Source organism: Phacochoerus africanus, chromosome 14, assembly GCF_016906955.1.
Source record: "Phacochoerus africanus isolate WHEZ1 chromosome 14, ROS_Pafr_v1, whole genome shotgun sequence".
Lineage (NCBI taxonomy): Eukaryota > Metazoa > Chordata > Mammalia > Artiodactyla > Suidae > Phacochoerus > Phacochoerus africanus.
Genome location: NC_062557.1, coordinates 3,478,416 through 3,505,999, shown reverse-complemented (window position 1 = coordinate 3,505,999; position 27,584 = coordinate 3,478,416). Strand labels below are relative to the sequence as shown.

Here is a 27,584-nt window from a genome sequence, read left to right as displayed (position 1 = left end):
GATAATTCAACATTAAAACTGGCGTGTGATTTGAATTTAGGTGGGGAACACAGCCCATCACCTCCTCCCTCTGGCTTATTTTACGCTTTGGAATCTTTTTTTTTTTTTTGGTCTTTTTGTGTTTTCCTGCCATGTTAAGTAAAAGAGAAAAATCAGAACAAATAATTGTGTACACACAGTATTCTTTCTTTCACTATGGGGGAAAAAAAAACCCTTTAGAAAAAAGTCTTTCATTCCTAACTTTTTTGCAAGCACATGTTAATTGCAGTAGTATAATTATATATTTTGGTTATCATATTATAAAATAAAATGTACCTAAATCAAAAAAAAAAAAAAAAAAAGGAAAGAAGAAAAGTCTGAAGGGAAATATGCCAAATGTTGACAGAGGCCACTCCCTGGAGGTGAGTCTGTGTTTTTCTTCTCTTTTCTCTTAAATTTAAACTAGTCCTTAGTCATCGAATGTTTTTCCATCGTCCTGCCCTCTTCCTCAACAAAGGGGAGCTGGAGACATCGTGGTCTCGCCTGGGGTCACTGGGGTGGTGGGAGTGGCTCCCTTTCTCAGGTGGGGTCAGATGGGCCCTGAAACTGGGCTGCCAGGAGACGGCCAGGCAGGGAGCCACAGGAGGCGGGGTGCTCACGGCGCGAGTGCGTTGGAAGGTGCGGGGTAAAGTCTGGACGTCCCCGCCACACACGCCCTTCCCAGGTCCCACCCGGAGACGGGCTGGGGCCGGGGACCCTTTACGGCAGGGCTCATCCCCAAATGTCTCCTCAGCAACAAAATACTCTGAAACTAGGAGGGACTGAGGATGCCCGCGCGCCTGCACGGTTAGGGCAGGTAACGAGCAAGATACTAAGAGGCCAAAACCCAAGCGCCTGATGCCGCCGATTGCAAAGGCAGGGACCTGCCCATGCCCCTGCCCAGAGCACCACCAAGAGGTCCGCAGGCCACCCAGGCCACCCGTTCCCGCACCCCATTTAAGGAACCAGCCTGCCCCGCAGCGAGGTTGGGGAGACAGAGGGCGACAAGGCTCCCCATGAGCTGGGGACCGCGCTCCACCTTGACCCCTGGGCAGCTCCAACGCAGGCAGGTGGGCCCAGGCTGCTGGCCACTGTCTTTGGGGCCCCAGCTTGCTCTGTGCGGCCCAAGACCCCTCCCACCTGTCCCCGTCAGCACAGGCGCCCCCTCGGGACCACGCACTCCCGACGGGGCGAGAAGGGCACTGGCCCCCCGGGGCGGCCGGACCCCGACTCGCCTGAAGGCTTTGAGGCAGGCCTCGGGGATGTGCTCCTTGTCGAACCTTTTCAAGGAGTCCAGGAAGGCGTCCACCTTGCCCATCATGATCTTGGCAGCCTTCCAGCTCTTGTCTTTGGGGATCCTGCCCCCGGGTGCGGTCAGGATCATGACCGCGGCCGTGACGTTGACCACGGCGTCCGGGGGGGACCCGAAGGACTTCAGCTCCGTCAGGTTGTTCTGCAGAGACACACAGACGGACGGACGCGACCGGGGATTTTGCCTTGAGCGGGAGCAGGCGGCCCCGGGAAGCCCCCCCCGCCCTGCCCCGGGTCCCTGCCCCACCGCAGCTCCTCTCCGCCCAGGCCCTGGTCCCCGTTCCGTCATTGTCGTCCTCCTGCCCTCACCTTATTCAGCGTGTCCAGGGCCTCCTGTGCGGCCAGCAGGGCTGGCTCTGCCTTGGCCAGGTCTGTTTCACAGGCCTTTTGTTTCTCCGTGACATTCTGCAAGGAAGCCAGACGGGAAGGATGGACTCAGGGGTCCTTCGGGGGCGGGGGGAGTGCAAAGGGGAGGGGCCCTGAACAGCATGAGGGGCCTGGGAACCCTCATGGCTCACCAGCTCCCGGAGAGGCTGCTACCGGGGCCCGGGAGGGGAGCCCTCTGCTGAGCCGGGGGCCCTGCACTTGGGGCGGGGGTGCCCTCCCTGGGGGTCCTGCTGGTTTGAACTGTCTCAGCCGTGCGCCTGCCCACCTTGTTGATAACCTCCACCTTGGCCTCTTCCTCGTCGGCAATGGCCTTCTCCTTGCTGACTTTCTCCGTTTCCACGCCCACCACGTGGATCAGCTTGTCTGCGTTCTCATTTTTCTGCTTGAGCTCAGCCTCCTGAATGGCCAGCTTGGCTTTTAAATCATCCACCTGGAGGAGGTGGGTAAGAGGGACAGGCAGGCCGGTGGCCTGTGACTGCCTGTGACCCATGTCTAAGGGCAGGTATTTATTGAGCACCGACTGTGTACACAGGGTCGCAAGTATCAGACACGTCCCCATTATTCAAGGAGGTAACAACCCAGGCGGCCGGATGAAAAGTAACGTGAGCAGCAGTTCCTGTTGTGACGCAGCAGAAATGCATCTGACTAGTATCTATGAGGATGTGGGTTCGATCCCTGGCCTCACTCAGTGGTTGGGGATCTGGTGTTGCCATGAACTGTGGTGTAGGTTGCAGATGCAGCTCGGATCCCGTGTGGCTGTGGCTGTGGTGTAGGCCGCTAACTGCAGCTCGGATTCAACCCCTAGCCTGGGAATGTCCATATGCCACGGGTGCAGCCCTAGCAAAAAAAACCGAAAACCTTCAGTAGAGTCAGGGTGCTGGGGCGTTCTGGGGAGACCCCTGGGGCCGTGACCGAGAGCTTGGAGCCAGGAGTGAAAGCAGAAGCTCACATGCGAGACCCCCGGCAGGCCTGGCGGAGGCGGAGGCGTGCTGGCAAGTGCTCAGTGACGGGCCCAGGTGCCCTTCCCTGTGCTGGATGAATCCATGGTGAGGGGGCACTCAGCTGCTGTCCCCAGCCTCTCCTGGGGGCACTCGCCCTGTCCCAGGACCACTTCTGGAAGGTACACTTGTGGCATAAGAAAGGCCTGCCGGGCTGGGCTCCTCCCGGGTTTCTGTCCAGTGAGGGAACCGGCTCTTCCGTGGCTCCGTCAAGCTCTGTCTTTCTTGGCTGTCCCCCCATGATCGTGTTCTCCTCCCGCCCCACAGGGGTGACCTCTGACCTGTCTATCACTGCCCCTTGTCGGGGGGCTGCCCCCCACCTGCTCACTCGCCCAGCAGGGAAGCTGCAGCTGTTCAGCAGGCTCCTAGGGACACCCCAACAGGGGGGAGTAGAGGTGGGGCTGCGCCATGGGGGGTATTCAAAGCCACGGGCAGAAAAGGTAAAAATCCACATAGCTGAGGGTAGGGCACACGCTCCTCCCTCTGGCACCACAGCACGAACGGTGCCCAGGACGGACCATCTTCATGCCCCAGATGAGCAAATCCCCCCGACGTGGGGCCCCGTGAAGCACCCCATGTCAGCATCACCGAAGCATCTAGGCTCCAGCGCCTATGCTGAAACTCGTACGTTTGCTCTGGTTTGCGAGTGGAAACGTCCCCCAGGCAGGGATCCTTGTCCCCTTTACCTGGTGTCACACAGGCGGGGGAAGGTTCTGGAAGCACGTCCCGGGGGCCCCAGCTCTCCTACCTGGGAGGCCGTGCTCTGCAGCTTCATCAGCCCGTTCTCCAGCCTCTCGATTTTGGCGACCAGCTCTGTCCTCTTCCTGGCCAGCAGGCTCTGGTAGAGTTTGATCTGCTCCAGGAAGGTTTTGGGTGTGGTGTAGTTGTAGCGCCTCTCGGTGGCCAGGTACACGGCGGACAGCTCGTTGACCGTCGTGTGCACGTAGGACATGAAGAGGCTGATGGAGGCCTTGACCTCCGGCTACAAAGACAAGACGGGGCTGTTCGTTCTCCGGCGCCCTGGCAGGAGCAACACAGAAGCAGCAGCTGCTGGCCACAGTGCACCCCAAGGCGGGGGGCGGGGGGGACGGGACTCCCTTACTCCCCAGGGACCCTGGAAGCAAGGCATCCCCCCGCCTTTTAACCCTGCTGGCTCAGCTGTCACATGAAGCTCAGGACGGCAGGGCCTGGGGGGCTGTGGTGGGCACTGGTGACCCTGCACGACCCCGGGGCCTGGGTCACGGCAGAGGTCATACCGTCCTCTCTCGGACGCACACATGTGCGTATTCAAAATGTTTGAACAGTAGTTCCCGTCGTGGCGCAGTGGTTAACGAATCCGACTAGGAACCATGAGGTTGCGGGTTCGGTCCCTGCCCTTGCTCAGTGGGTTAACGATCCGGCATTGCCGTGAGCTGTGGTGTAGGTTGCAGACGCGGCTCGGATCCCGCGTTGCTGTGGCTCTGGCGTAGGCCGGTGGCTACAGCTCCGATTCGACCCCTAGCCTGGGAGCCTCCATATGCCGCGGGAGCGGCCCAAGAAATAGCAACAACAACAACAACAAAAGACAAAAGACAAAAAAATAAAAAAATAAAAAATAAATAAATAAAAACAAAATGTTTGAAGAGCCCAGACAATTCTATAAGCAGGTACTGGACATTTCCTGTCCCAGGTCCTGGGGTTGAGGAATTCCCTTTCTAGCGTCCTCTGTCCCCCGTCTATCCCGGGTCACGGCCCCCACCTGGGCCCGCCCCACCTGCCCGAAGCCAGGCGTCGGGAGCTTTGCCCCAGGGACTGTCCGAGCAATATTAACTTCGACTCAGGTTCATGTGCAAATGTGTTCCTTCCACACACGCTTCGGCAGCTACTCTGCAGCCCTGGCAGGTGTCGGGGTGGGCCCCTGCCTCTGCATCCCACGCAGGGTGTGGAGGAAACGCACAGCAGGGTTATTCCTGCCAGGAAACACTCTCGGTGACGCTTCTTTAAAAACTAGGGAAGAGGTTAATTTCAGGCTTATTTTATTCCCCTTAGTAACTGAACACATGTCCAAAATAAACTGGACGTGGTGACCACGTGGGATTCTCATCCTTGTGGGCGGGTCAGAGGGGAGGGACCATGTCTAGGCCAGCCGTGAGCTCCAAGGGTGAAAATGGGCACGGTCTTTCAATGAAAGAAAGGCATGGACCCTGGAAAGGAAAAGGCCAGAGAAGGAAAAAGGCAGGCCTACATGGCCCCGTCATACGGGCCGTGCCCTGTGAAAGGCAGGTCGAAGGCCGTCCCTGTACAAGGCAGGTCGAAGGTGAGGGGCAGAGCCATGTGGGAGCCCAAGGCCGGAAGAAAAAGCCTGGATACGCTCATCAGCGCAAACACCGGGCCCGCAGCCGGCTCCCACCGGGTCGTGCTCGCAGCCCGAGCTGCTCATCCACTCGCAGCACCCCCAGAAGAGCCGGCCCTTTGGGGCCTGGAACCCCCACCCGATGGAAATGGCTGCTCCCTGGCGCAGTAACTCGGGGCAGGAGACCCACAAGCAGCCTGTCTTGGTTCATAATTTTGACGCTCTGAACACCCCAGCACTGATTTTGACTTCTGCAGATGCTGCCTGCATGGAGACATTACTGATTTTGATTAAGTGTTTGGTGCCCCCTCAAGCCCCAGGCCAGTGCCTCGCCCGCCTCACCCTAACCCCAGCCCGCAGGCAGGGGCTGTTGATTCCTCCCTCCTTCCTGGCTCTGGGCCCCGGACCCACCTGAATCCCCTCAGTGTCCTCGAGGAAACGCGCGCTGACGGACACCAGGGCGTCCTCCGGCCACTCGTGGAACCAGTCGATGGCCGTGCAGTTGACCACGGCGGGGAATTTCCTGGCTCGCACACGCAGGACGGAGCCCACGGGGGAGAAGCACAGGATCACCTGGAAGCAGATGCAGAAGGGCTGCTGGGTGGGGGCCGCTGGGGGCGGGGCCGCACTGCGCCCCTTTGGCAGGAAGCCCCTTTGGAAGGAAAAGCTCTCTGCGCGGCGTCTGGCTCCAGGTGTCTGTGCGGGGGAGGAATTCCCAGTTCTGGGTGGGACGTGGGGCTGTCGCATCTCACGTGAAGATGCAAGGGTTGAGCCCCAAGCCCTCCTGGGGTGCCCCCCACCCCGCACGGGTAAGGAGGGCTGGGTGCAACAGGCACTGGGGAGAGGGCACCCATGCTGGGCGGGGAGGGCGGGGGGCACGGCACGGTCCCTTTAGCAGGTCTGGGCCTCGGAGGGTGGACAGAGAGCCAGCAGATACCTAGAGGAGCAGGGCCACCTGGCCAGGGGCAGCCGTCCCTCCAGACACGGACGAGGCGGGAGAGAAGGACCCCCCCCCCCCCGCCCCCGTGCTCTCAGTCTAACTCTCGCTCAGCCATCGTCCCCAGGGGGAACCGTGGGAAGGTCACAGTGACCTAAGGCGCTTAAATGTGCCGAGGGGCCGGGGTGCAGGCATCACCAGGCACTGGGAAGGCCCCCTGCGCTCCCCCCAACATGTTTCCTGAGCCTGAGAGGGCACAGCCACCCCTCTGCAGAGCGGAGACCCAGCCAAGAAGGCCGCGGGGCCCGCCAGGCCGGCGCCCCCACCTTCAGATGCCTGCGCACTTTATCGATGAAGAATCTCCAGCAGGCCTCCCGGGTGTCCGTCAGGCCGAGGGACTTGACCTGGGGCCGCATGGAGGAGATGATGTTCTCCGCCTCGTCGTCCCCGAACAGCCCCGGGACCTCCCCCGAGGCCAGCAGGTCGTTGATGAGCACCAGGAACTGCTCCTCGGCCACCTGGGAGTCGGTCAGCAGGAACACGGCGGGGGCGTTCTTCACAGCCGCCTTCACGCACTGGGCGCTGAGGTCCAGCTAGACGCGAGGGGGACACCCTGAGTGGCCCTGCCAAGAAGACGCTCACGTAGAAGCATCTTCCGCTGCCACCGGGACAGGCACACCTGGAGCTCTGCCGCCCGAGAAGTGGGCAGGGTCTGTAGAAGGAGACCTGGGCCTTGGTGGAGGATGCCCGGGGCTGCCACTCGCCACAGCCCCAAGGGGAAGCAACCCAGATGACCCTCGACGGATGGACGGATGGCTGGCTGGCTGGCTAACACCATGGAGGTAACACCCCATTCTCCCAGGGAGGAACCGCGAGAACCTGACGTTGCTGGGAATCAGCCAATCACAGGAGGACAAATACCGTATGATTCCACCCCTGTGAGGTCCCTGCGAGAGTCAGATTCACAGAGACAGGGAGAGGGGGAGGGGGGGTGCCGGGGGCGGGGGGGGGGGGAGGGGGGGGTCAGCATTTGATGGGGACGGAATTTCTGTTTGGGAAGATGAAACATTTCTGGAGAGGATGGTCGTGATGCTGCACAACTCGGAGAACGGACTCAACGCCACAGGACTATACGATTCAAAGGGTAAATTTCGGAGTTCCCACTGTGGCTCAGCAGGTTAAGAATCCAACATAGTGTCTGTGAGGATGCGGGCTGGATCCCCGGCCTCACTCAGTGGGTTAAGGACCCGGCGTTGCCACAAGCTGCAGCGTAGGTCGCAGGTGGGGCTTGGATCCGTGGCTGTGGCTGTGACGCAGGCCGGCAGCTGCGGCTTCGATTCGACCCCTAGCCCGGTAACTTCCACACGCCACAGGTGTGGCCGTAAAAAGGCGGGGGGAAGGGGGGGAGCAAACTTTATATAATGTTTTTCCATGAAAGAGGAGTAAAAAATTTAAATGGAGGAGTTCCCTGGTGGCCTAGCAGGTTAAGGATCCAGTGTTGTTATGGCTGCAGCCTGGGTTGCTGCTGCGGTGCAGGTTTGCTCCCCAGCCTGGGGACTTCTGCAGGCCTTGGGCGCAGCCGAAGAAAGAAATTTAAATAGAGACCCTGAAAGAGGCCTCAGATGAATACATCGCAGGCTTGGATGTGGAGACAGTGCCAGAGAGAATGAATATGCTTGGCATAGCTCCCATCATGTGTCTAGTAGGATTTAAACACTAACCTGACCAGACAGTTGCACGGTAATTCTGGAATCCAAAATAAGTGAAGGGGAACAGTTAAAGAAAAAAAGAGCAGGTTACAGAGCAGTATGAATAGCTTGCTGTTTCTGAAAAGTATGTCAGTTTACATGTGTAAACGGTAAATGTCATGTCAAAACATCTCTCAAAGCACGAATGTGACTTTTCAGGGGATAGGCGATTTGCTTTTTGCTTCTCTCTACTATACCGTCTAATTTTTTGCCCTTTTTTTTTTTTGCTTTTTAGGGCTGTACCTGCGGTATGTGGAGGTTCCCAGGCTAGGAGTGGAATTGGAGCTGTAGCTGCCAGACTACACCACAGCCACGCCGGATTTGAGCCACGTCTGTGACCTACACCACAGCTCACGGCAACACCGGATCCTTCACCCACGGAGCGAGGCCAGGGATCCCACCTGCGTCCTCAGGGATACTAGTCAGGTTCGCTACCGCTGAGCCACAACAGGAACTCCTCTATTAATTTTTAAGTAAGACCCGGGGGCCTCTGTAAGTGTGAGAAAGGCTTTGCAATGTCCATCCCGAGCACCCGAGCGGCTCGCTTCTGCCCTTCGGCGGCAGCCCCCCTCCCGGTGGTTCTGTTCCAGAGAAACGTCATCAAGGTCCCTTAGCTGGAGCTGACACGGGTACAGCTGGGGTCAAAAAGCAGGCCACGGATTCTGCATGGTTTCAACAGGCTTAAAAGACAAATCGAAGGGAAGCCCTGAGCTTGGACCAGCAGAGGCAGCAGGTGGGATGGGAGCCCTGCCCACAGACCACCCCTCCCGCTGAGACCCCAGGCCCCCCGGCTCCAGCAGGGGTCCAGGCCGCCCTGCTAAGGCCACCTGGCCAGTGACGGCCTCAGAGCCCCGAGGGGTGGGTGGGAGTCCCCTGGCTCTGGCATCGTCCTGGCCACGGAAGCAGCCTCGGCACCAAGGCAGAGAGAGAGGAGCAGCGTGGCGTGGTCAAATCAATTCCAGCTCTCATCTCAGGCCCTACGGTAAAGTCTGGACTAATCGTGTTTGACCCGCACACGCTGCCCTGAGAGAGCCAATTTTTGGGAAAAAGAAATCAATAAAGAAAAACCTCGGCGGCAGGTCTTGGGGATGGGAGACCTACGGATGCTGATGTTTGTTCAATTAATTCAGAAGGCGGCCGCCCAGAGCCCTGAGCAGACGGGCAGGCAGCTAGTTGGGACGGGCTCTGAATTACTGAATCTGGAGAAGTGGGAACGACGTGGCAGCATGGGGTGACCAGGGGCACACACCAAAGCCCTCTGACACTGTCGTGTGAGTGGACCTTCACCGTCTAAGATAAAGCCCCTGCAGGCGACCTGCACGTCTCTGGGCTGGGGGCTTTGTTTTGGAAACAGGAGTGGGGACGCCCCCCTCCACTTCCCCTCCAAGGGTGGCCAGCTCACCTTGAGGTCTGGGATCCCGTAGCCTTTCTTGAGGGTGATCTGGAACACGTCCAGCGCGCTGATGTACGCGGCCAGGCGCGAGAGGCTCTGCTTGCCGCTGCCGCCCACCCCCACCAGCAGGGCGTTGCCGCGCGGGGACTCCAGGATGCGGTTGATTCTGCAGATGTGCGCCACGGCGTCCTCGAACAGGACCTGCCGGGACCAGAGCGACCTGGGCGGCTCACCGTTTGGGGCTGCGCTTCCCGCCACGAGGTGCCTCCGCCAAGCCGCCCCCGCCCCCCGCCCCGCGCCGCCTCTGGCTCCCGCTCCCGCTCCCCTCACCAGGTTCATGACCGCGTTGACCTCGTTGTAACTGTCCAGGACCTCCACCAGGGTCTTGGTCAGCTGAGCTGTGTCCGTCACGGGGAGGTACTTCGGATCGCCAATGCCGTGAGAGAAGTGGCAGTAGATATTTGGTCTGGCAAATAAGAGCTCGTCGCCGAGTTCCTAGGGGTTGGAGATGAGAGGGTGCTGCTGTTGCCAGCGTGGGCATACAGATCACCGCCAGCAGCCCCGGCACCTGGCCCCCATGGCCTCAGGAAGCACCCACGCTGCCAGGGCCCATACGCTGCTGCCAGGGGCCTGCACCACCGCTGGGCAAAATCCCCTGGGGGACCCCTGTCATATTGAGAACGAACTGAAGTCCAGAAGGGCCACTCCACCAATACCCAGGACACGGCAGCAGAGCACGTGGACCCGAGCTGTCCCTGCCCCAGGCGGTGGAGGGGGTGTCACACCCTGACCCTCCCAGGGCTCCACGCCCCCTCGCAGAGACAGCTTCTGGGACCCCACGTGGTCCTTCCCGTCCTTGCGGATGGCCCTCGCAGGGGGCGGGCTCGTCCCGGGCTCCCGACCTCCCAGGCTCAGCGGGGAGACCGGCGGCCCGACTCACGTCAAAGAACTTCTTGGTGGACGCCGCGGTGACCCGGCGCAGCGTCTCCTGGTCCTTCTCATCCACCATTTTGTCGCCATACACGCGCTCGGCTTCGTGCAGCCAGAGGCGGACCAGGTCCAGTGGGATTTTCAGGATCTCTGTGGTGGAAAACAGGAGGCCCTGCCCCAGACAGGGGAAGGTCAGCATCCTTGGCTGTGTCAGGGAGGCCGGCCGAGGGCCACACGCCGGTCAAACAAGAAAATGCTCCTTCCCTGGGGAGCGACCCATTAGGCTGGGCACACTGTTCACTTGGGGCAAGGAAGCCACTGACCGCCAAGGCCCTGCCCATCTTGGGGGCTGGAGGGGGTGTCTGCGGCCTGAGAGATGTGGGGCGGGGGTTCTCACCAGACAGGGCTAAGGGCTTCCCCTCTGATGGGGTGGATGCTGGTGAAGAGGATACAGGATGATTACGGCGGGAACCACCATGCGAGGCCACCACGTGGGGGGCTGCGCGCTTGGGCTCTGCAGTAAGCCTGCCCAGCGCCAGGCCTGGCTCGGCTGTTTGCTAACCCAGCGACCTGCAAGCGCAACAGGTGCTCGTCCTCCAGGCCCCTGTTCTGGGCTCTGGGAACAGGGACACCGGGAGCGACCCCGCCTTCACAGAGTTTGCATTCCAGTGGGGAGAGGCCACCTAACAAAATCACAAGGTAATTACGTGTCGTGATGTGCGCCAGGAGTGACACAAACGGGGACAGTGAGAGTGTGGGGTTGAGGAGGGGCCTCTCCAGGGCCTGGCGTCTGAGCCGGCGCCTGCAGTGGGAGGAGACGGGAAGTCCCTGAGCCTCAGAGCCCCCCTCTGAGAAATGGGGCTATGTGAGCACATCTCATGTTATTGGAAGGAGAAAGGGGGGATGTAGGTGGTAAAATCCAGTTCCTGGCTCCGTGAATAATGCGAGGAAACCACCACCACCATCACCGCCGCCAGAGTCAATCGTCTTCACCATCAGCATCCCGCTCACCGCCGTGTATGCACGACCCTTTCCCCCTCATTCCCACCCCCACCACCACCATCCCCGTGGTCCCCATCCCCACCCCCGTCATCACATCCCACCCCCGTCCTCACATCCCACCCCCGTCCTCACTGTCCCACCCCCGTCCTCACACCACCACCCCCGTCTCCACGTCCCACCCCCGTCTCACTGTCCCACCCGTCCTCACACCCCCCCGTCCTCACTGTCCCACCCCTGTCCTCACTGTCCCACCCCCGTCCTCACACCCCACCCCCGTCCTCACACCCCACCCCCGTCCTCACTGTCCCACCCCCCGTCCTCACTGTCCACCCCTACCACACCACCCCGTCCTCACATCCCACCCCCTCATCACTGTCCCACCCCCGTCCTCACACCCCACCCCCCGTCCTCACTGTCCCACCCCGTCCTCACCCCCACCCCCGTCCTCACACCCCACCCCCGTCCTCACTGTCCCACCCCCGTCCTCACTGTCCCATCCCGTCCTCACTGTCCACATCCCCGTCTCCCTGTCCCACCCCCGTCCTCACCCCACCCCCGTCTCAAACCCCACCCCCGTCCTCACTTCCCACCCCCGTCCACCTATGTCCCAACCCCGTCCTCACACCCACCCCGTCCTCACTGCTCCCACCCCCGTCCTCACTCCCACCCCCGTCCTCACTCCCCACCCCCGTCCTCACTGTCCCACCCCCTGTCCTCACACCCCACCCACCGTCCTCACACCCACCCCCCGTCCTCACTGTCCACCCCCGTCCTCACTGTCCCACCCCCCGTCCTCACTGTCCCACCCCCGTCTCATCACTGTCCCATCCCCCGTCCTCACACCCCCACCCCCGTCCTCACTGTCCCCACCCCCGTCCTCACACCCCACCCCCGTCCTCACATGTCCCACCCCCCGTCCTCACTGTCCCACCCCCGTCCTCACATCCCACCCCCGTCATCACTGTCACCAGGCCCGAGATCACTCTGCTTTCTCTCCTGAGAATGGCAGAGGAGGAGCGTGCCTGCGGATCCGGCCTTGGCCAGGGGGTGGGATGACACAGCGCTGAAAGAGCGGTACCTGGAAAATATTGGAGAGGTCCCTGAGGTTGAAGACATAATGAAACTTGATGGCCGTGGGAAGAAACGTCGCCGTGACTTTCTGGTGCAGGGCTGTTACAGGAAAGACACATCGATCTTGGGTGCATCTTAATGGCCTCAGGAAGTGCACAGCTTAAGCTATAGTTTCTAAAGCAAATGGACTGTGAGACGGTGACAATTTCAGTGAGAAATCTGCGCAGCTGGGGCGGGGGGCGGGGAGTTGACGGCTCTGCTGATGTGCACATTGTTTCGTGCACTCAGATTCCTAGGCTCTGCCTCCCTCTCGAGCACCTGGATTTCACCGTACCTCCTGCTGACACACAGCATCGTGGAAAGAATATTGATTTGAGAGCATAAATGAAACATTCGCCAGATACGAAGCCGCCATCAGCCCCCTGAAGCAGCGGGTCTTCCTGATAGGCGAGGGGGCGAGGCGGACCCGGCTTACCCAGGGCGGAGGCCACCAGCTGGCTGCTCATCCTCTGGACCGCCATGGAGGCCGACCGAAGGGCCAGGTGCTGGGCCAGGATGCTGCTGTAGATGGTCACGAGCGCCTCCTGGCCCGGGAAGCTCACCGCAAACACGCAGAAGTGGCGCTGCCCGCAGTAAGCAAAGACCCTCGTCAGGCAGATCCTGGGGATCAGTCTGGGGCGGGGGCGGGGGGAGCTGCCTTCTTGGGGAGCAGACGGTCCTCAGGGCCTCATGTCCTGTGGGCGGGGTCGGAATGGACACCTCACCCCCCCCGCGCCCCCCCATACCTTGGGTGAGGTCAAATCCCTTAAATATCAATGACATCTTAAACAGCCAAATTGACATCACGCTCAAGAAAAGGTTGGGCAGAAGCCAAAGAGCATCTCCTAGCCCAGGCCTGGGTTTACATCCTGGTCCATCAGATCAGATGCTTCAGAGCCGAGGTCCTGCCCTGGTGGCAGACGTGGTACAGGACGTCCTGTTACATCTGAGTTTCATTCAGGCAGCGTCTCATTTTTTCTTTTTTTTTTTAATTTTACTGTAAGTGTGTCCCAAACATCGCGTGGGACGTATTTGCTATGCATCTGAAATGCTGGGTTGATCAGGCACCTGCGTTTTTATTCGCAAACTCTGGCAGCCCGAGGGGGCTTAACACCCCAATCCCAGAAGACTGGGGTCTTCTCCAGGGGATGTCACCCAGAGCCCCCCACCCCCAAACTCTGTCTTTCTTTCTTGGCTTTGCGGGGCCACACCCATGGCATATGGAGGTTCCCAGGCTAGGGGTCAAATCAGAGTTGCCAGCCTACACCCACAGCCACAGCAGCGCCAGATCCCTGACCCACTCAAGCAAGACCAGGGATGGAACCCACATCCTCGTGGATACCAGTCGGATTCGCTTCTGCTGCGCCACCACGGGAACTCCCCAAATCAATGCTTTCGTTTGCATTTGCCAGAGTGAACCTCCGACTCCGACCGAGGGGGGTGGGGCTGCTGCCTACCTGAAGTCTGGGGTCGATGGTGAAGGACCCAGAAGTGGGGTTCATGCACGCCACATACTGACAGTTGTGGATGTCCCTCAGGGTGAGCTTCTGCCTGTCAGTACCTGCAGGAGGAAGAGAGTGTAACACCCGAACACCCAGCCGCCCGCCCGCGGGAGCCACTGCAGCTCCCCAGGGAATGCCTTGCACATGGTTAAAAAAAAAGAACCTTGTGAGTTCCCTGGTAGCTCAGGGGGTTAAGAAGCCAGTGTTGTCACTGCTGTGGCGCAGGTTGTATCCCTGGCCTGGGAATTGGGGTGCAGCCCCAAACCAGAGGACCGCCAGGAACATTAATTACAGGTGAGATGGCACTTCATGCTCTCAAGAAAACCTTTGAAACGGAGGCAAGAGAGTGGCTCGGCGTGCAGGTCTGGGTGTGTGCGCCGGCTCTCCACTTGGGAGCGCCAGGGCTCAGTATCCTTGTCTGTGCCACGGGTCACTACGAGCACGGCTTGAGCTGACATGGGGAAGCCACTTAGAAGGGCGCTGGAACACGGCGAGTGTTGCCAAGGTGTTCGAGGCCAGCCGCCTTATGGCTCTGATGACGCAGCAAGGAGGTGATGCCGACCTAAGAGGCTGAAGGGTTTCCTTGGTGCCAGAGCAGCGACGAGCTCCCAGCTCAGAGGCTGCCAAGAGCCTGTGCCTCTTCGCCTGTGCTTTCCACCCTCTGGGTCCCCCACCCCTGCCCTCCCTTCGGTGGGGTTTGGTTTCCGCTGGCAGTTGGTGCCTGCCCTTTTTGATGTGGGGGGGCTCTCGGCACCCCGTATGTTAACCACTGCCAGTGTCGGACATTGCGAGCTAAGTGCCGTCTCCCGCCCTGCCAGCTCATGGCAGGCTTGTCACCGGCGCCTCCGGGTAACAATCTTCCTCAATCTTCATGGAGCTCAAAGCAATCGGTTTCACCTCCTGCTCGTTGCTTTTGAACCAAGGGCGAGACGTCCGGCCACGCCTCTCCCCTCCCGGGGCGTGGGGGCGCTTTCTCCCACTGCCGTCGAAGTCCTCCTTTGCTTGTGGGTCTGCACCGCGCCAGGCGGAGGCCGGGAGGGTGTGCTCTGGGTGGTTCTGCACTTGCTGACGGAGCTGCTGGTCGTGGACCCGATGTTCTAGTGGGAGCTCCCACATCTGACCACGCCGCCCTCTCCTCAAGATCCTCAGAACAGGCCTTCCAAACCATCATGGCTCAGCGGAAACGAATCCAACTAGGAACCATGAGGTTGTGGGTTCGATCCCTGGCCTCGCTCAGTGGGTGAAGGATCTGGTGTGGCCGTGAGCTGTAGTGTAGGTTGCAGGCGCGGCTCGGACCCTGCGTTGCTGTGGCTGTGGTGTAGGCTGGCAGCTGCAGCTCTGATTCGACCTCTAGCCTGGGAACCTCCATATGCCGAGGGTGTGGCCCTAGAAAGAAAGCAAAAACAAAAACAAGATTCTCAGGACACACTCCAGGACCCGGGGCTGGAGCTTCACAGCGCTGAGGGGCCTCTCAAGGAAAAGAGTATCAAACATCCTAGATTGGTACATTTTGCAAGAACGTATGTCCGGGTGAACCCGTTTGGGAGGAGGAGGGCTGGGAGGGGGATGGGAGGGGTGCGGGCGGCTCTCACCACCTCCCTCCGCCCTCCCCTCCGGCCTCCTGCCCCAACCCGCCCCGGCCCTGGCCATCCCACAGCACTGTCACATCCCCACAGATGTGGCGCTCCCGCAGGGCCCCCGCTCTGCCGCCTCCCCAGGGAGCCATCATCCCCAACATCACAGCCCCAAGCCCCCGTCGCTTCACTGCTGTCCTTGCTGGCGGAGGCCGGCCATGGAGCCAGATGTTGGCTTGACCTCCAGCGCGTCCGGGCTGTGACCTCTGGCAGGCAACTGTCTCTCGTGTAAGGGGCAGGCTCCACACACCCAGAGACTTCTGATGAGATTGCTCAGGCTTCCCTGGTCTCAAAACCCCCTGGGTGGCCTGGGCCACGTGCCGGGCCATCCTGACACCTGTCTTTCAAGAGACACTGGACAGTCTCATCTTTCCAAACTGTTATCGTAAACACGTGCCCTTGGCTTTCCATGGCCCTTGAGAGAAAGCATCTTCTGTCCGGGGGTCCGGGGGTCTGAGGGTCCGGCTGCCCTCCCTGGGTACCCTTTCCCCCCGCCCCCCGCTCTCACGCTCCAGCCACGCTGGGCCCCCTGGTCGCTCCACAGGCCACGCTCCCTCTGCACGTGGCATCTGCTTTGCCCGATGCTCTCCCTCCAGGTTCCATGGCCGGACCCGTGGTTCCAGACCCTCCCCCGGAACTGCACCCCTCTGTCTCCTCCGCCAGAAGGACACCTCGATGGGGGAGGGACCCATCTGTGCCCGCTCCACGGAAGCTCCAGGCCATGACCGTCAACAGTGGATGCGGGGAGGAGACCCTGACCCCCGGGCCTGTGCCTCCATCCGTGTGGTCCCGTGTCACGGCCCTGCACCCTCCCCAGGCCACCCCCTCACCAGTGCCCGTGGTCCATGTGCTGCCGGATGAGGGTGTGCGGGGCCACTGTGCCATACTTGTCCACCTCAGGCATGTTCATGTCATCGAGGAAGTAGACGAGCTTCTTGGTGCCTGGGGGCCCGTAATTCCGCCCAGATTTCTTCTCCAGCGGCTTCTCAAGAACCCCTAGAAAAGGGAGCGAGGTGGCCGTGACGGTGCCCGGGAGACCCCACAGTCAGCGGCCCAGGGAGTGGCCCTCAGGGCACTGGGTTCCACCCGCCCCGGGGGTGAAGGAGGGAGCAGTGGGCATCCGGGTCCCAGGTCAGGGGGCGGGGCAGGAAGCTTGTGCCCTGTCAACTCCGGGCCACCCACACCCCTATTCTCAGCTCCCCTGCACCTGCTCCCAGTACCCCCACACCCATTCCCAGCTCCTGACCCCCTTAACCTGCACCCTTGCTCCCATGCTCCAGTACCTGAGCCCCCGACCCGCTCACCCTGCCCCTGCTCCCAGCGCCCCCCGCACCCCTCTTCCCAGCCCCCGCTCCCAGCCCCCGCCCCCCTCACCCTGCAGCATGGCCGAGGTCGTGTAGAAGTTGAAGGGCACGGCCTGCACCAAGTACTCGTCCGTGCTCAGGCTGTCCAGCTTGTCCCCCATCAACACCGACTTGCCCGTCCCCGCGTTCCCCACCAGCATCACCGGCCGCGACTTCTCCATGAGCAGGTCCAGGAAGTAGCGGATACGGACGGTTTCCGTGGTGTGCACCAGGGAGGCCTGGGGGGGCAGGAGGAGGGAGGAGGCGGGGCCCCGGACGCCCCCGCCCTCAGGTCCCACCGTCCGACCAGCGGGCCCATCTGGATCGTTCCCTCCACCCCCTTCTACCCACAAGGTCCCAGTGTGGTCGGCCGTGTGTGACCGGGCGAGCCGGCGCCGCGTGGGCTGGGACCCTGAGCCCTGCTACTCAATTGTCCTCAGGCGGCACCCCCCGGGGCGCTTACCTGCAGCGGGACGTCGGGGTCCAGCTCGAAGCTGGGCACTCTGTCCGTCCAGGGCAGGAACTTCTTGGTGTCGGGGTCAATGTAATAGTCAAAGACCGTCCCTTGCGAGGGGAACTTGATGGTTTTAAACTCGTTGACCCACCACTTGCTGAACTCAACGCGATAGTCTACCAGCTGCAAGAAGACAAGCGCAGCCCAGCAGGCCCAGCTGAGGGAGGCGGGGAGACGGCGGCCGGGCGGGGGGGCGTGCCGGGGGCCTGCGGGGCGGATGCTCACCTGGTCCTGGAACATGGCCCCCCCGAAGGCCCAGAGGCAGGCGAACACGAAGTAGAGCTCGTACAGCTCCTTGGCCGAGTCGGGCGGCGCGTTCGTCTCAGTGAGCAGGCACTCCAGCAGGTGCAGGACCGTCTGGACCACCGTGATCTCGGGCACGGGCGTGATCTTCTTAAACCCCAAGCGAAGCTTGTCCAGGCAGGTGGGCAAGTACTTGTCAAAGAGGATCGTGAGGTTGGCCTTTTCCGACTGCACCTGGCGCCTCTCGATCCAGCTGCTCACCACCCTGGGGGAGACCGGGAGGCGCTGGGGGACCGCAGCCACCGCGTTGGGGGCCCCCCAGGGACCCTCCCCTCGGTGAACGCCTCCACGTGATGCTGGAGCTGCTGCCTGGTCCCGGACCTTGAGGGGGTCTGATGAGGGTGCCCCGTTTCCCCGGGATTCTAGCTGTGGGGTGCCGTTGACCTAGAACAACGGGGAGCCATGCTTCCGATCCCCAAGTGCAGCTAATACGAAGGACAGTAGAGCTGGATACGAGAGAAAGAGGAGCGGGGAGAGGAGGAGAAAAAGGCTCTGTAACATCGTCGAGGAGAGAGAGAGAGGATAGATGGGGAGGGAAGAAAAAAGAAACAAAAGGAGAGGAGCAGGGACACATCATTGGATCAGCTGTGCTCCTGGATCCAGCCATGCCTGAAGCATGTTTGATGAATTAGGCAACTGACATATTTAGTGCAAGATTCTAAACCCAAACCACAGGCACTGCTGAGGAGCTGCATGGGGCTACCTGGCACACACACACATCTCTGGAGAGGGCTATGCAGAGGTGGCATGAGGGGTGTGGATTCTAGAGCCCTACTCCTGGCTTGAATGGGCTCTTGCGTGGCCAGCCATAGCCTTGGGCAAATTCCTCAACGTGTCTGGGTCTCAGGTTTCTCATCCACAAAAGGGAGTGATGATAACAGCTCCCATTTCAAAGGACTCTATCTCGGCTGATATTTTTAAAGCTCAAAGACTAAGTGCCTACTCAAAGCATAAAGAGCGTCCAGCTCCCTGGTGGCGATGAGCTCAGTGAGCTGTCATTTCCCGGATGCCCGGAGCATAAGCAGGAAGCTCGTGTTCCCCCGCGAAGCTTGCATGCCAGCCGTGGCCCTGGCAGACGCGGCTTTCTGCGAGTGAGCTTGTGTTCTGGAAGCTCTGCTTTCTCCTGCATCCCCACCAGAACAGAGCTGAGAGCTAAAACCTCTGCCCCACTGCACCTGGGTTATCTGGAGACCAGAGCAAACCTTTCAATAGCCTACATCTGCAAGCAAACGCAGTGCAGTTACGAACGGAATTGCAAACACAGCTGGCCTTCAGAAGGCAGACCAGTCTGCAGACCTGTACAGAGACTGCTGCATCTGCCTTCTATCTTGAAGGCCTAAATGTCAAATTTAAAATTTTGCCTTGTTAGAGACATTTAGTGCATGCAAATGTGTGTGCGGGCTTTGATCCGAGGCCCACACACCGGGAGGCCCTTCCCTGCCCAAGGGGCCACGGAGGCACCTCGGGAGCACTTCCTCACCCAGAGGGGCTCGGCCACACCCGCCTTGAGTCACTGCTGTCCCTGCTGGAGGGCTACTCTTTTTCTCTGGGGTCTTCTGGGCCAGCGTGCAGCCTCTCCAGCAAAACCTGGGTCTCCTCCTGGTCCCCAGGGAGCTGTTCACGCTCTCAGTCACCCCTCTGGAGCCCCAAGAACCACTCCTGGCAGACAGGCACCTCCAGTTCCCGCCTTTGCCCTCCATGCTGCTCTTCTGCCCCCCCACCAACTGGGTGCCCCCTGGGGGCTCTGCCACTCTGTTGTCTTCCTGTCTGTGTCTTTTTTTTTTTTTTTGGTCTTTTTAGGGCCACACCCACGGCATATGGAGGTTCCCAGGCTAGGGGTCGAATCGGAGCTATAGCTGCCGGCCTACACCACAGCCACAGCAACGCCAGATTTGAGCTGCGTCTGCGACCTACACCACAGCTCATGGCAACGCTGGATCCTTAACCCACTGAGCAAGGCCAGGGATTAACCCTACATCCTCATGGATACTAGTCGGGTTCATTACCGCTGAGCCATGATGGGAACTCCCTGTGTCTTAGCGGCTCCTGTCCAGATCCTTGCCTTGTCGGCTGCCCACCCTGGAAACTCCCAGACATGTGCCGCGGGCAGAATGGGGTCCCCTCAATAGAGACGTCCACTCTCAGCCCGGGAAGGCAGCCTTACTTGGACAAAGGGTCTCTGCAGATGCAACCGCAGCAGGGACCTCGCGATGAGATCATCCTGGGTGACGGTGGGCCCTGATCCAACCCCGGTCCTTCAAAGAGGGAAACTAGGACACAGGCGCACGCAGAGGGAGGACCACATGGGACTTGGACGGCGTGTGATGGGGGGATGTGTCTACATCCAGAACCGGGAGAGGGGCCCCGAAGACATTCCCCTCACTCTCCCAACACCTGCTTTCAGACGTCTGGCCTCCAGAACCGAGAAAGAATAGACGTCCACTATATGAAGCTGCCCAGTGTGTGGTCCTCCGTCACGGCAGCCGTAAGGGGGATGAAGGCGATCCCCTGTGGGCCAGGCCAGCTCTGGTGCTGTCCCTGCGGGGCCACTATGCTCGGGTAGCCCTCCAGCCCTGGCCTTGCTGCGCCGGGAGACGGTCTCACTTCTTTCCGCCTCCTCCTCTCCTGCCACCAGCACATCTGCCTGCGCCTGGAGACACCCATACCTGCACCCCAGCTGCTACAAGACTCATTTCCAGGAAGACTTGAACTTCGAGAGCCTCCTCCCTGTTCTTCCTTCACAAACTACCATCTGGCTTCTGCCCCTGTCATGCCGGGAAGCTGTCCTTCCTGAGTTAACGGTGAGCTCCCAGCTGCCAACTCCAGGGGCAACTTCCTGTCCTTGGCTCCCTGACCCTCTCAGCCCCGCCTCCCTCCTGAAGCTTTTTCCTCCCTGGGCGTGTGGGATGCCCCCTGCCTGGTTTCCCGCTGCCTCTGGGGCTGTTCCTTCTGGAATCTGCTAAGGACCCCTCTGCCTCAAAGAGCAAGAGATGTTCACTCTCCATGTCCCTCCTGGGAATCCGGTTCCCCGTGTGGAATAGCCTAGGGCCAGACACACAGTAGGTGTGCAGAAAGCTCCGGCTGAATGAAGACAGCCCGGGGGCGTCCCCTGTCCCGGAATGTTGCCCTGAGGGTTCCGCTCAACACGAGGCTGAATTTCTAGCCACACGTCTAAGTACGAAAATGTGGTTCTAGGCCTAAAGCCGAGCTTCCTGGTTTTTTTTTTTTAAGGTTTCAAATACTTCTCACGGAGTTCCCGTCATGGCGCAGTGGTTCATGAATCCGACTAGGAACCATGAGGTTGTGGGTTCGATCCCTGCCCTTGCTCAGTGGGTTAAGGATCCGGCGTTGCAGTGAGCTGTGGTGTAGGTTGCAGATGCGGCTCAGATCTGGCTTTGGTGTGGCTGTGGTGTAGGCCAGCGGCTACAGCTCTGATTAGACCCCTAGCCTGGGAACCTCCATGTTATGCCAGGGGAAGCGGCCCTAGGAAAGGCAAAAAGACAAAAAAAGCAAATACTTCTCACGTCCGTCCTTTCTTTCCCCATCCCAGGGGCCACTGGCCGTCTGCTGGCATGAACTTCCCTCTTTGTGTCAGAAAGGCCCCTGCGTCAGCCCCGGAGGCTGGTCCAAGGTCGGGACATCCGCACACGTCACGCTCCATCCAGGAACACCTGACCCCGCCCCCCCACCGCCTGTTCCCAGAACCTCATGCTCTTGCCTGGCGCACCTTGAACGCTGGTTCTCACCTGGGACGTGTTCCCCTTTCTGTCCACCTGGAAAGCTCCCTCTTCCCACAGGGGTCAGGTCGGACTCCAGCCTGGTCTCCAGGAAGACTTCCTGCCTCCATGACAGGCCCAGACCCTTCCATCCCGCCTCCCACCCCAAGTTCCCTACGCGTGGTGCAAACTTCTGTTTCACTGGCTGCCGTGCTGCTGAGCCCCTGTGCCTCCCCCGCCCTGCCTCGCTCCTCTGCCCTCATTCTTTCATCGGCGACAGGACCCTGATGCCTGGAGGGCCCCCCCCCCCCAGGTTGGGCAGTGAACGGCCTCGCGCACAGGTCACTGTGAAACGCTATCGGTGTCCTTTTCCTCGGCGCAGTTTGGAGCAGGGGGACGAAAGCCCGACTCACGGGTTCCAGCCGAGGTCGGCAGGGTTGATGTACAGGATGCCGGCTCTGGAGACGGTGGCCGGGGTGGCCGTCCGCAGGTGGCTGATCTCAAACACCAGCCGCATGCTGCGGTTCAAGGGGATCCGCTCGTTGCTGGCCAGGGTGAGGACCTAGCAGGGGACACGGGCTGCCTCGCCTCGGCCTCGTTCCCCAGGCGGCGGCTGGGGACACCCCCACACCCCGCCGGCCCCCAACCCGCCTCCAGGACCCGGCATGTCCCCGGCGGCGCCCTCGAGGCCACCCCTCCCCCGCCCCGGGGCCACGGAGCACGTCCAGGTGCGTGTGTCCCACCTGGGATTTCACTGCGATGCTAGACCTGCTTCCGGATCGCAACCCCTCCCCTTCCCCGGGAGTTCTGGGGTTCCCCCCACCCGAGTGAGTTTTGAGCATCACGTGTTTTGTGGCCACAGTCGTGGCACGTAGGCGTTCTCAGGCCAAGGATCACACCCGCACCCCAGCAGTGACAACGCCAGATCCTTAACTGCTAGGCCACTGGGGGACCCCCAAGAATCTCTCTCCTAAGCGGCTCCTAGATAATTCTCAACAGTCTGCGCCTTCTAAGATATGGGCTACCCCTGCCATGTTGTGCCCGTGAGCCAGACAGGAACGCTTCCTGCGGCTACATCATTCGCCAATGCCGCCTCCGCCCAAGGCATCTGAGCTGGGTGCATGCGGGTCTGTGTCCTACGAGGACCGCCCCTCGCAAGGGGGGGTTCCCTCGTCCATAGTGATTTGTGTAGAGCTCCAGGCAGCGCCCCCCACCCCCGTGACTGTGGGCCGGGGGGTCGGCTCTGGGGTCCAGGAGCCCTGTCACCTTGTTGTCATCCATGACAGTGTTGAGGGACTCGATCCACATGGGGTCTATGTCCCCGTCCAGCACGATCCACTTGGGGCCGTCGTGAGTGATGTTGGCCAGGTCCCGCATGATGGTGGAGAAGAGGCCTGGGGGCCGCGGGGCTGTGTCAGGCTCTGTCCCCGGGGGCGCGGGGCGCAGGAGCCAAGACCCAACTTCCCACTGCCAGTCCTGCCGGCCGACCCCAGCCTCCCTCTCGGAGATGCCTTCGTTCAGAGGGAGAGTGGAGGCCCTCATTCAGGAGCGCACGGGCTCATGTCCCACCTTCCGTCCCCAAGGACCCCTCCTTCACGCCCCCCTCCTGCCCTCCCCAATCCAGTCTAGTTCTCAGATTCAACAGCGCTACACAGAGCAAGCGCCACCTCCACCTCCCGGCACCCACCCCCTCCCCATTCATTCCATAAAGATCTGCTGAGTGCTCCGGAAGCCTCGGGCTGGGGACCTGGGGACAATCGAAGCCTCTGTCCCCCCAACCCCCACAGGAGCTTGCATCCCAGTGGCGGAGGAGCAGAGATGCAAGATACACAAGCAGGAAGAGAAAGCAGGGTGAGGGGTAGGGGGGATATGGAGGCAGGGGGACACTGGGGCAGAGCCCCCCCCAACCCTGACAAGCAGCACACACCCACCTCTTCCAACCCCTCAGGGCCCCTCCCTCCACCTGGACCACCCCTGGGCCCCCCACCTTCCCTAGCCCCTCCCCTGTCCTTCCTCCACCATCCCTCGAGTTTTTTGTTGTAAAGCACACATCAAGGCCCTTCTCCAGCCTGCCTTTCTGGGCTCTCCTCCGTGGGTCCCCCCGCCAGCGCTTGGTGCAGGTGGGCTGACGCTCAAACATCCACGGCTTCCCCGGTTCCTCCCACCTGGTGGAGTGAACCAGCTTCCCTCGGACTCACGGTCCCCGCCAAGCGCTGTCATCCTGCACCCTGTGTATGCAGGACCCCATCTCCCCAGCTGGACCCGCCAAGGGCCTCCCTCAGGGGCCGGCCAGGCACGCGGCAGCATCTCAGCACGTGTTCAGTGCACGGAGCCCAGCCGAGGGGTGGGGACCGAGGCCTGGGATGCCTGCCGGTGACCCCTGCCCGCCCCGCCCCGTCGGGGACCCCACCGCCCTTACCGTCCTTCCACTCCCTGGTGGCCGGGTTGATGATGCCGAAGAGCTCGTCACAGGTGACGGCCTTGGGGTCCAGGTCCACGGCCACCGGCTTCCTCTTCAGGTTCTGATACGTCTTGTTCAGAGACTTGAGGACCTGCGCCAAGGCGGGGGCCGCTCACTCAGGGCCATGTCCCGAGCCCACGCCCTGTGCCAGAGCCCTCACCCGGTGGAGGAGGGGGGATTCCTCTGTGGCCCCAGGCAGCACCCCTGCTCTGGGCCTGCACCAATTTGGCCAAACATCACCCTGGGGGTCGCCAAACGCTGTGAAGCTTCCTGTAGCAGCGGGGCTGCTTGCTGAAACTCCAGGCCGAGGCCCGGGTCATTCATATTCATTTCCTGATACTCCCTATACTTCTTGCACCAGAGAAAAGGGTTTTTAAGGACACTTGAGTGTTTCACACAGACACACGTGGAGACGTGCATCCATATACGTGTCCCTTTTTATAGCGCTGGGCTCATACAGTTTCTGCATTTTTAAAATAACTTGAGGGGAGCGCCCCCCGCCCCCCATGTTGCTCGTCTCCGGAAACCATCCTTAAAAACAGCCGAAGCGTCCATCCTGGGGGCGTCTAGCTGAACACGTGGCTGGCTGGGAACTTCGCAACCCAATGTCAGAAACACCGGCCACCGCCCTCTGCTTTCACTGTGTCCCCGGCCAATGGCAGGGGACAGGAGGGGGTGGGGGCAGCCCAGGAGGCTGTGACAGGGACCAAGGGGGGAAGGAGCAGACAGAGGGGAGGCCCTGGGAGAAGGGCCTTGAGGTGGGACCGGGCCGCCCGGGCCACTCCTCACCCCGCCCCACCCTGCCGCGCCACAGCCTCCGTCGGGCCCAGGACGCTGGCTCGGGGCTGGGTCCCGCGCGGGCGGGTACCTGGGACTTGCCGCTGCCCGCGTTCCCGATGACAAACACCGAGTGCCTGACTTGCAGCAGCTCCTCCAGCTGCACCACCTTCAGCACGAAGCTGTCCTCCGCCTGCAGCCTGAGCTCCAGGGTGCTCTGCCTGATGACCTGGGCGGGTGGGACGGGGCGCTGAGCCCACTCCGCGGGGCAGCCCCCGGCCCAGGGGAGCCCCCAGAAGGGAACAGCGGCCCTACCTGCAGGGGTGTCTATAGGCTCTGCTGTGGGCGCTACTGAGACCCCTGTTAGGGAACGGGCTTGCCCGAAGCCCCCTCAACTTCCTCTCCCAACCCCACAGCCCCCGATTGTGGAGGAAGGGGCCGGAGAGGCAGTCCGCGGCCTCAGGATGTTCCTTGGGGCAGGGGGAGCCATGCCCGTGCGAGCATCACCACAGGGAGATGTGGCCACCGCCCCAACACGGTACCTGCCACCTAGGGACCATCCGACGTGCGGCGGCAAGAACCGCCCTGGGCCGGGACCGGTCTGCGCCTACCTTCTCAAAGTTCAGGTCCCGCTTCCGAGGCACGTCCAGGGCGGGGAAGAGGTCCCCGATGAGCCCCATGAACACGGGCAGGTCGTCGGTGACGATCTTGGGAATGTTAAAGTCCCTGAGCGCCCTCATCAGCACCTGGTCCTCCGCCCGGCCGGGGTCGCCCCTCTTGAGCGAGCCGGCCACCACCAGCACAGACTTGATGGCCCGCAGGCCCCAGTCGTAGTGATCCTGTGGGCAGGGGGCCGGGGTGGGCGTGAGGGCGCCATCTGGGGGGGCTTCGCTGGGCAGCCCGGGAGGCAGCCTGGGCCCCCTGCGTGCGCGCGCCCTCCCACCCGCAGCTCTGCGGGCTCAGGACAAACCTGCTTTGAGAGCAGCTCTTTGCACAGCGTGTAGAGAGTGATGAACTTCCTGGCCAGAAGGCGGGCCTCCAGGAAGCCCTCGGCCACCAGCATGATCTCGCATATCAGTTCAAAGTCAGGGACCACCATGGCACAGGGCCTGGGCAGGATGGTCAAGTGAGGTCTGCCTTGGCTTTGGCCCCTCTCCACCCAGGCCCCCACCTGCCCCTCGTCCCCCAGGTGCACGCCTCACCTGCCTGGAGGACCACAGCATCCCTGGCCAAGATTCTAGGGCTGGAGCGGGGTTCCCAGCCCCTGCCCTCCTCTCCGCTCCCCGCGCCCCCCCACCCTCGCCTACCTTGTTCCTCCTACGCCCCCCGCCCTCTGCGGGGGTGCCTCCAGGCCCTGCGCCCCTTCACGCAACTCCTCAGAGTCACCTGAGCCCATCAACAGCAGGCTTTGCCCGAAACGGGACCTCCACCCCGGGGGGCGGGAGTCAGAGAGCCAAGACCTGGGGCTGCTGCTTAAGGAGGCCTGGCCGGCGCGTTCCCCTCGCCAGGCTCTGTCTCCAGACGCCCCCACCCCAGCCCTCCACCCTCTGCCGCCCACGCACCTGAACAAGGCCTTTAAGTTCTCGGGCAGCTCCGTGCGTCCGGCATACCCAGGGTTCATGGTGATGAAGAGGCCGACGGTGGGGATCAGACTTATCATCTCTCCCAGGAAGTTAAACAGCTGCTTCTTGGCCCGAATGGCATCTTGGACACACTTTACCTAAACAGTGGGTACGCGTTCGTGTCGCCGTGGGAAGGAACGGCCTCCACGGGCTGCACTGATCTTCGGTTGGGCTAAAGCCTGTGGCTGTGAACTTGCAGGGACCCTCCTGACCTGTGGGCCCCTCCCCAGTGTCCCCAGCAGTGACCACAGCCAGGACACGGAGAGCAACGTGGTGACGGGACATATCCACAAGCTCCAGATGGTGCCACCCTCCACAGCCACCCCCACCTTCCCCCAACCCCCCGCAAACACTAATCTGTTCTACCTTATTACCGAGCGGTGGTCCACCCTCTAGCCACTTTGTGTGTCCCATTCCTGCTCAGGCAGTGACCTGCAGGAGGATGGACTGGGAGCCGTCCCCACATCAGAAAACCGGCGCCAGGTTTTAAAACCTGAAGTCAGGGACCATTAGCGGCATGTGCCGCGGAGCAGCTGCAATCCTCTAGGCCACCACTGGAGGGCGCCCGGCACCCACAGTTAGGACATGATTTCCAGCCCCGGCTTTGACTTTCCTCCCAGGCAGGTCAGCAGCTCACACCCCAGCAGGGTGGGGCTGGCAGTGGGGACCCCCTCCCCTCCACACAGAGCCTCTCCTAACATTTCTGGTCCAGTTCTTGCTCCTCCATTTGAGTCAACAGGGTTCTACATAACTATTCTGGGGTCTGTGCACTGACTTTGGGGGTGAGGGTCCCCAAGGCAGCGGTCAGTACTGCCCATGGGTCTTGGGGGTGTTGGCTCGCCTCTGGCCTCAGGGCTCGGGGATAGTTCCGCGTCTACGCCGAGGGAGGGAGATGACAGTGGAGGAGCTACCTGTACCTAATCCTAGTCCTGCCAGCAAACCCATTATACAGATCAGGGCATGGAGACAGAAAGTTTAAAGAAAGCACAGAATGAGGCAGATAAATTAACTAATTATTATTATCATTATTTTTTTCTTTTCGCTTTTTAGGGCATATGGAAGTTCCCAGGCTAGAGGTCGAATCAGAGCTACAGCTGCTGGCCTACACCGCAGCCACACCAGATCTGAGCTGTGTCTGCAACCTGCAACACTGCCCAAGGCAACGCTGGATCCTTTACCCTTGTCCCCACTGAGCAAGGCCAGGGAGTGGACCCGCATCCTCATGGATACTAGTCAGGTTGGGTTCATTACTGCTGAGCCACAGTGGGAACTCCTAAATTAACGTTTGAGTCAGACTCTGCACCCAGGTTGTGGGTCCTGGTGGCTGGGGCTCGTTTTGCCATATTTACCCAGTCCTCTGCTCCTCCCGCCTGCTCTGTTCAGCCCTGCCCTGCAGCCTCCCCTCCCCTGTGGTCTAGGAGGTCCAGCCCCAGGAAGCTCGTGTCTACTCATCTGCTGTGGGAGTGGAAGGAGGGGTCTTGGCGCCACCAGCATCCTGACCCCCTTTTCCTTTGGAAAGTCAAGGTCCACTTGGCCCTGCCTTACC

The 27,584-nt window shown here is 61.1% G+C and overlaps 1 protein-coding gene across 1 annotated transcript in view; it reads right to left on the bottom strand.

Moving 5' to 3' along the window:
* The window catches only part of DNAH17 (dynein axonemal heavy chain 17), a 103,627-nt gene that overhangs the window by 28,737 nt on the left and 47,306 nt on the right, over nucleotides 1-27,584 (bottom strand). Inside the window, 23 exon segments of the mRNA XM_047756739.1 lie at nucleotides 1,254-1,471; nucleotides 1,639-1,734; nucleotides 1,982-2,146; nucleotides 3,463-3,696; nucleotides 5,458-5,619; nucleotides 6,310-6,576; nucleotides 9,134-9,325; nucleotides 9,455-9,619; nucleotides 10,065-10,226; nucleotides 12,135-12,226; nucleotides 12,603-12,750; nucleotides 13,624-13,727; nucleotides 16,125-16,298; nucleotides 16,677-16,884; nucleotides 17,109-17,282; nucleotides 17,385-17,667; nucleotides 21,592-21,740; nucleotides 22,445-22,572; nucleotides 23,598-23,730; nucleotides 24,508-24,645; nucleotides 25,028-25,255; nucleotides 25,387-25,525; nucleotides 25,979-26,136. Coding sequence (XP_047612695.1) covers nucleotides 1,254-1,471; nucleotides 1,639-1,734; nucleotides 1,982-2,146; nucleotides 3,463-3,696; nucleotides 5,458-5,619; nucleotides 6,310-6,576; nucleotides 9,134-9,325; nucleotides 9,455-9,619; nucleotides 10,065-10,226; nucleotides 12,135-12,226; nucleotides 12,603-12,750; nucleotides 13,624-13,727; nucleotides 16,125-16,298; nucleotides 16,677-16,884; nucleotides 17,109-17,282; nucleotides 17,385-17,667; nucleotides 21,592-21,740; nucleotides 22,445-22,572; nucleotides 23,598-23,730; nucleotides 24,508-24,645; nucleotides 25,028-25,255; nucleotides 25,387-25,525; nucleotides 25,979-26,136 — 3,917 coding nt within the window.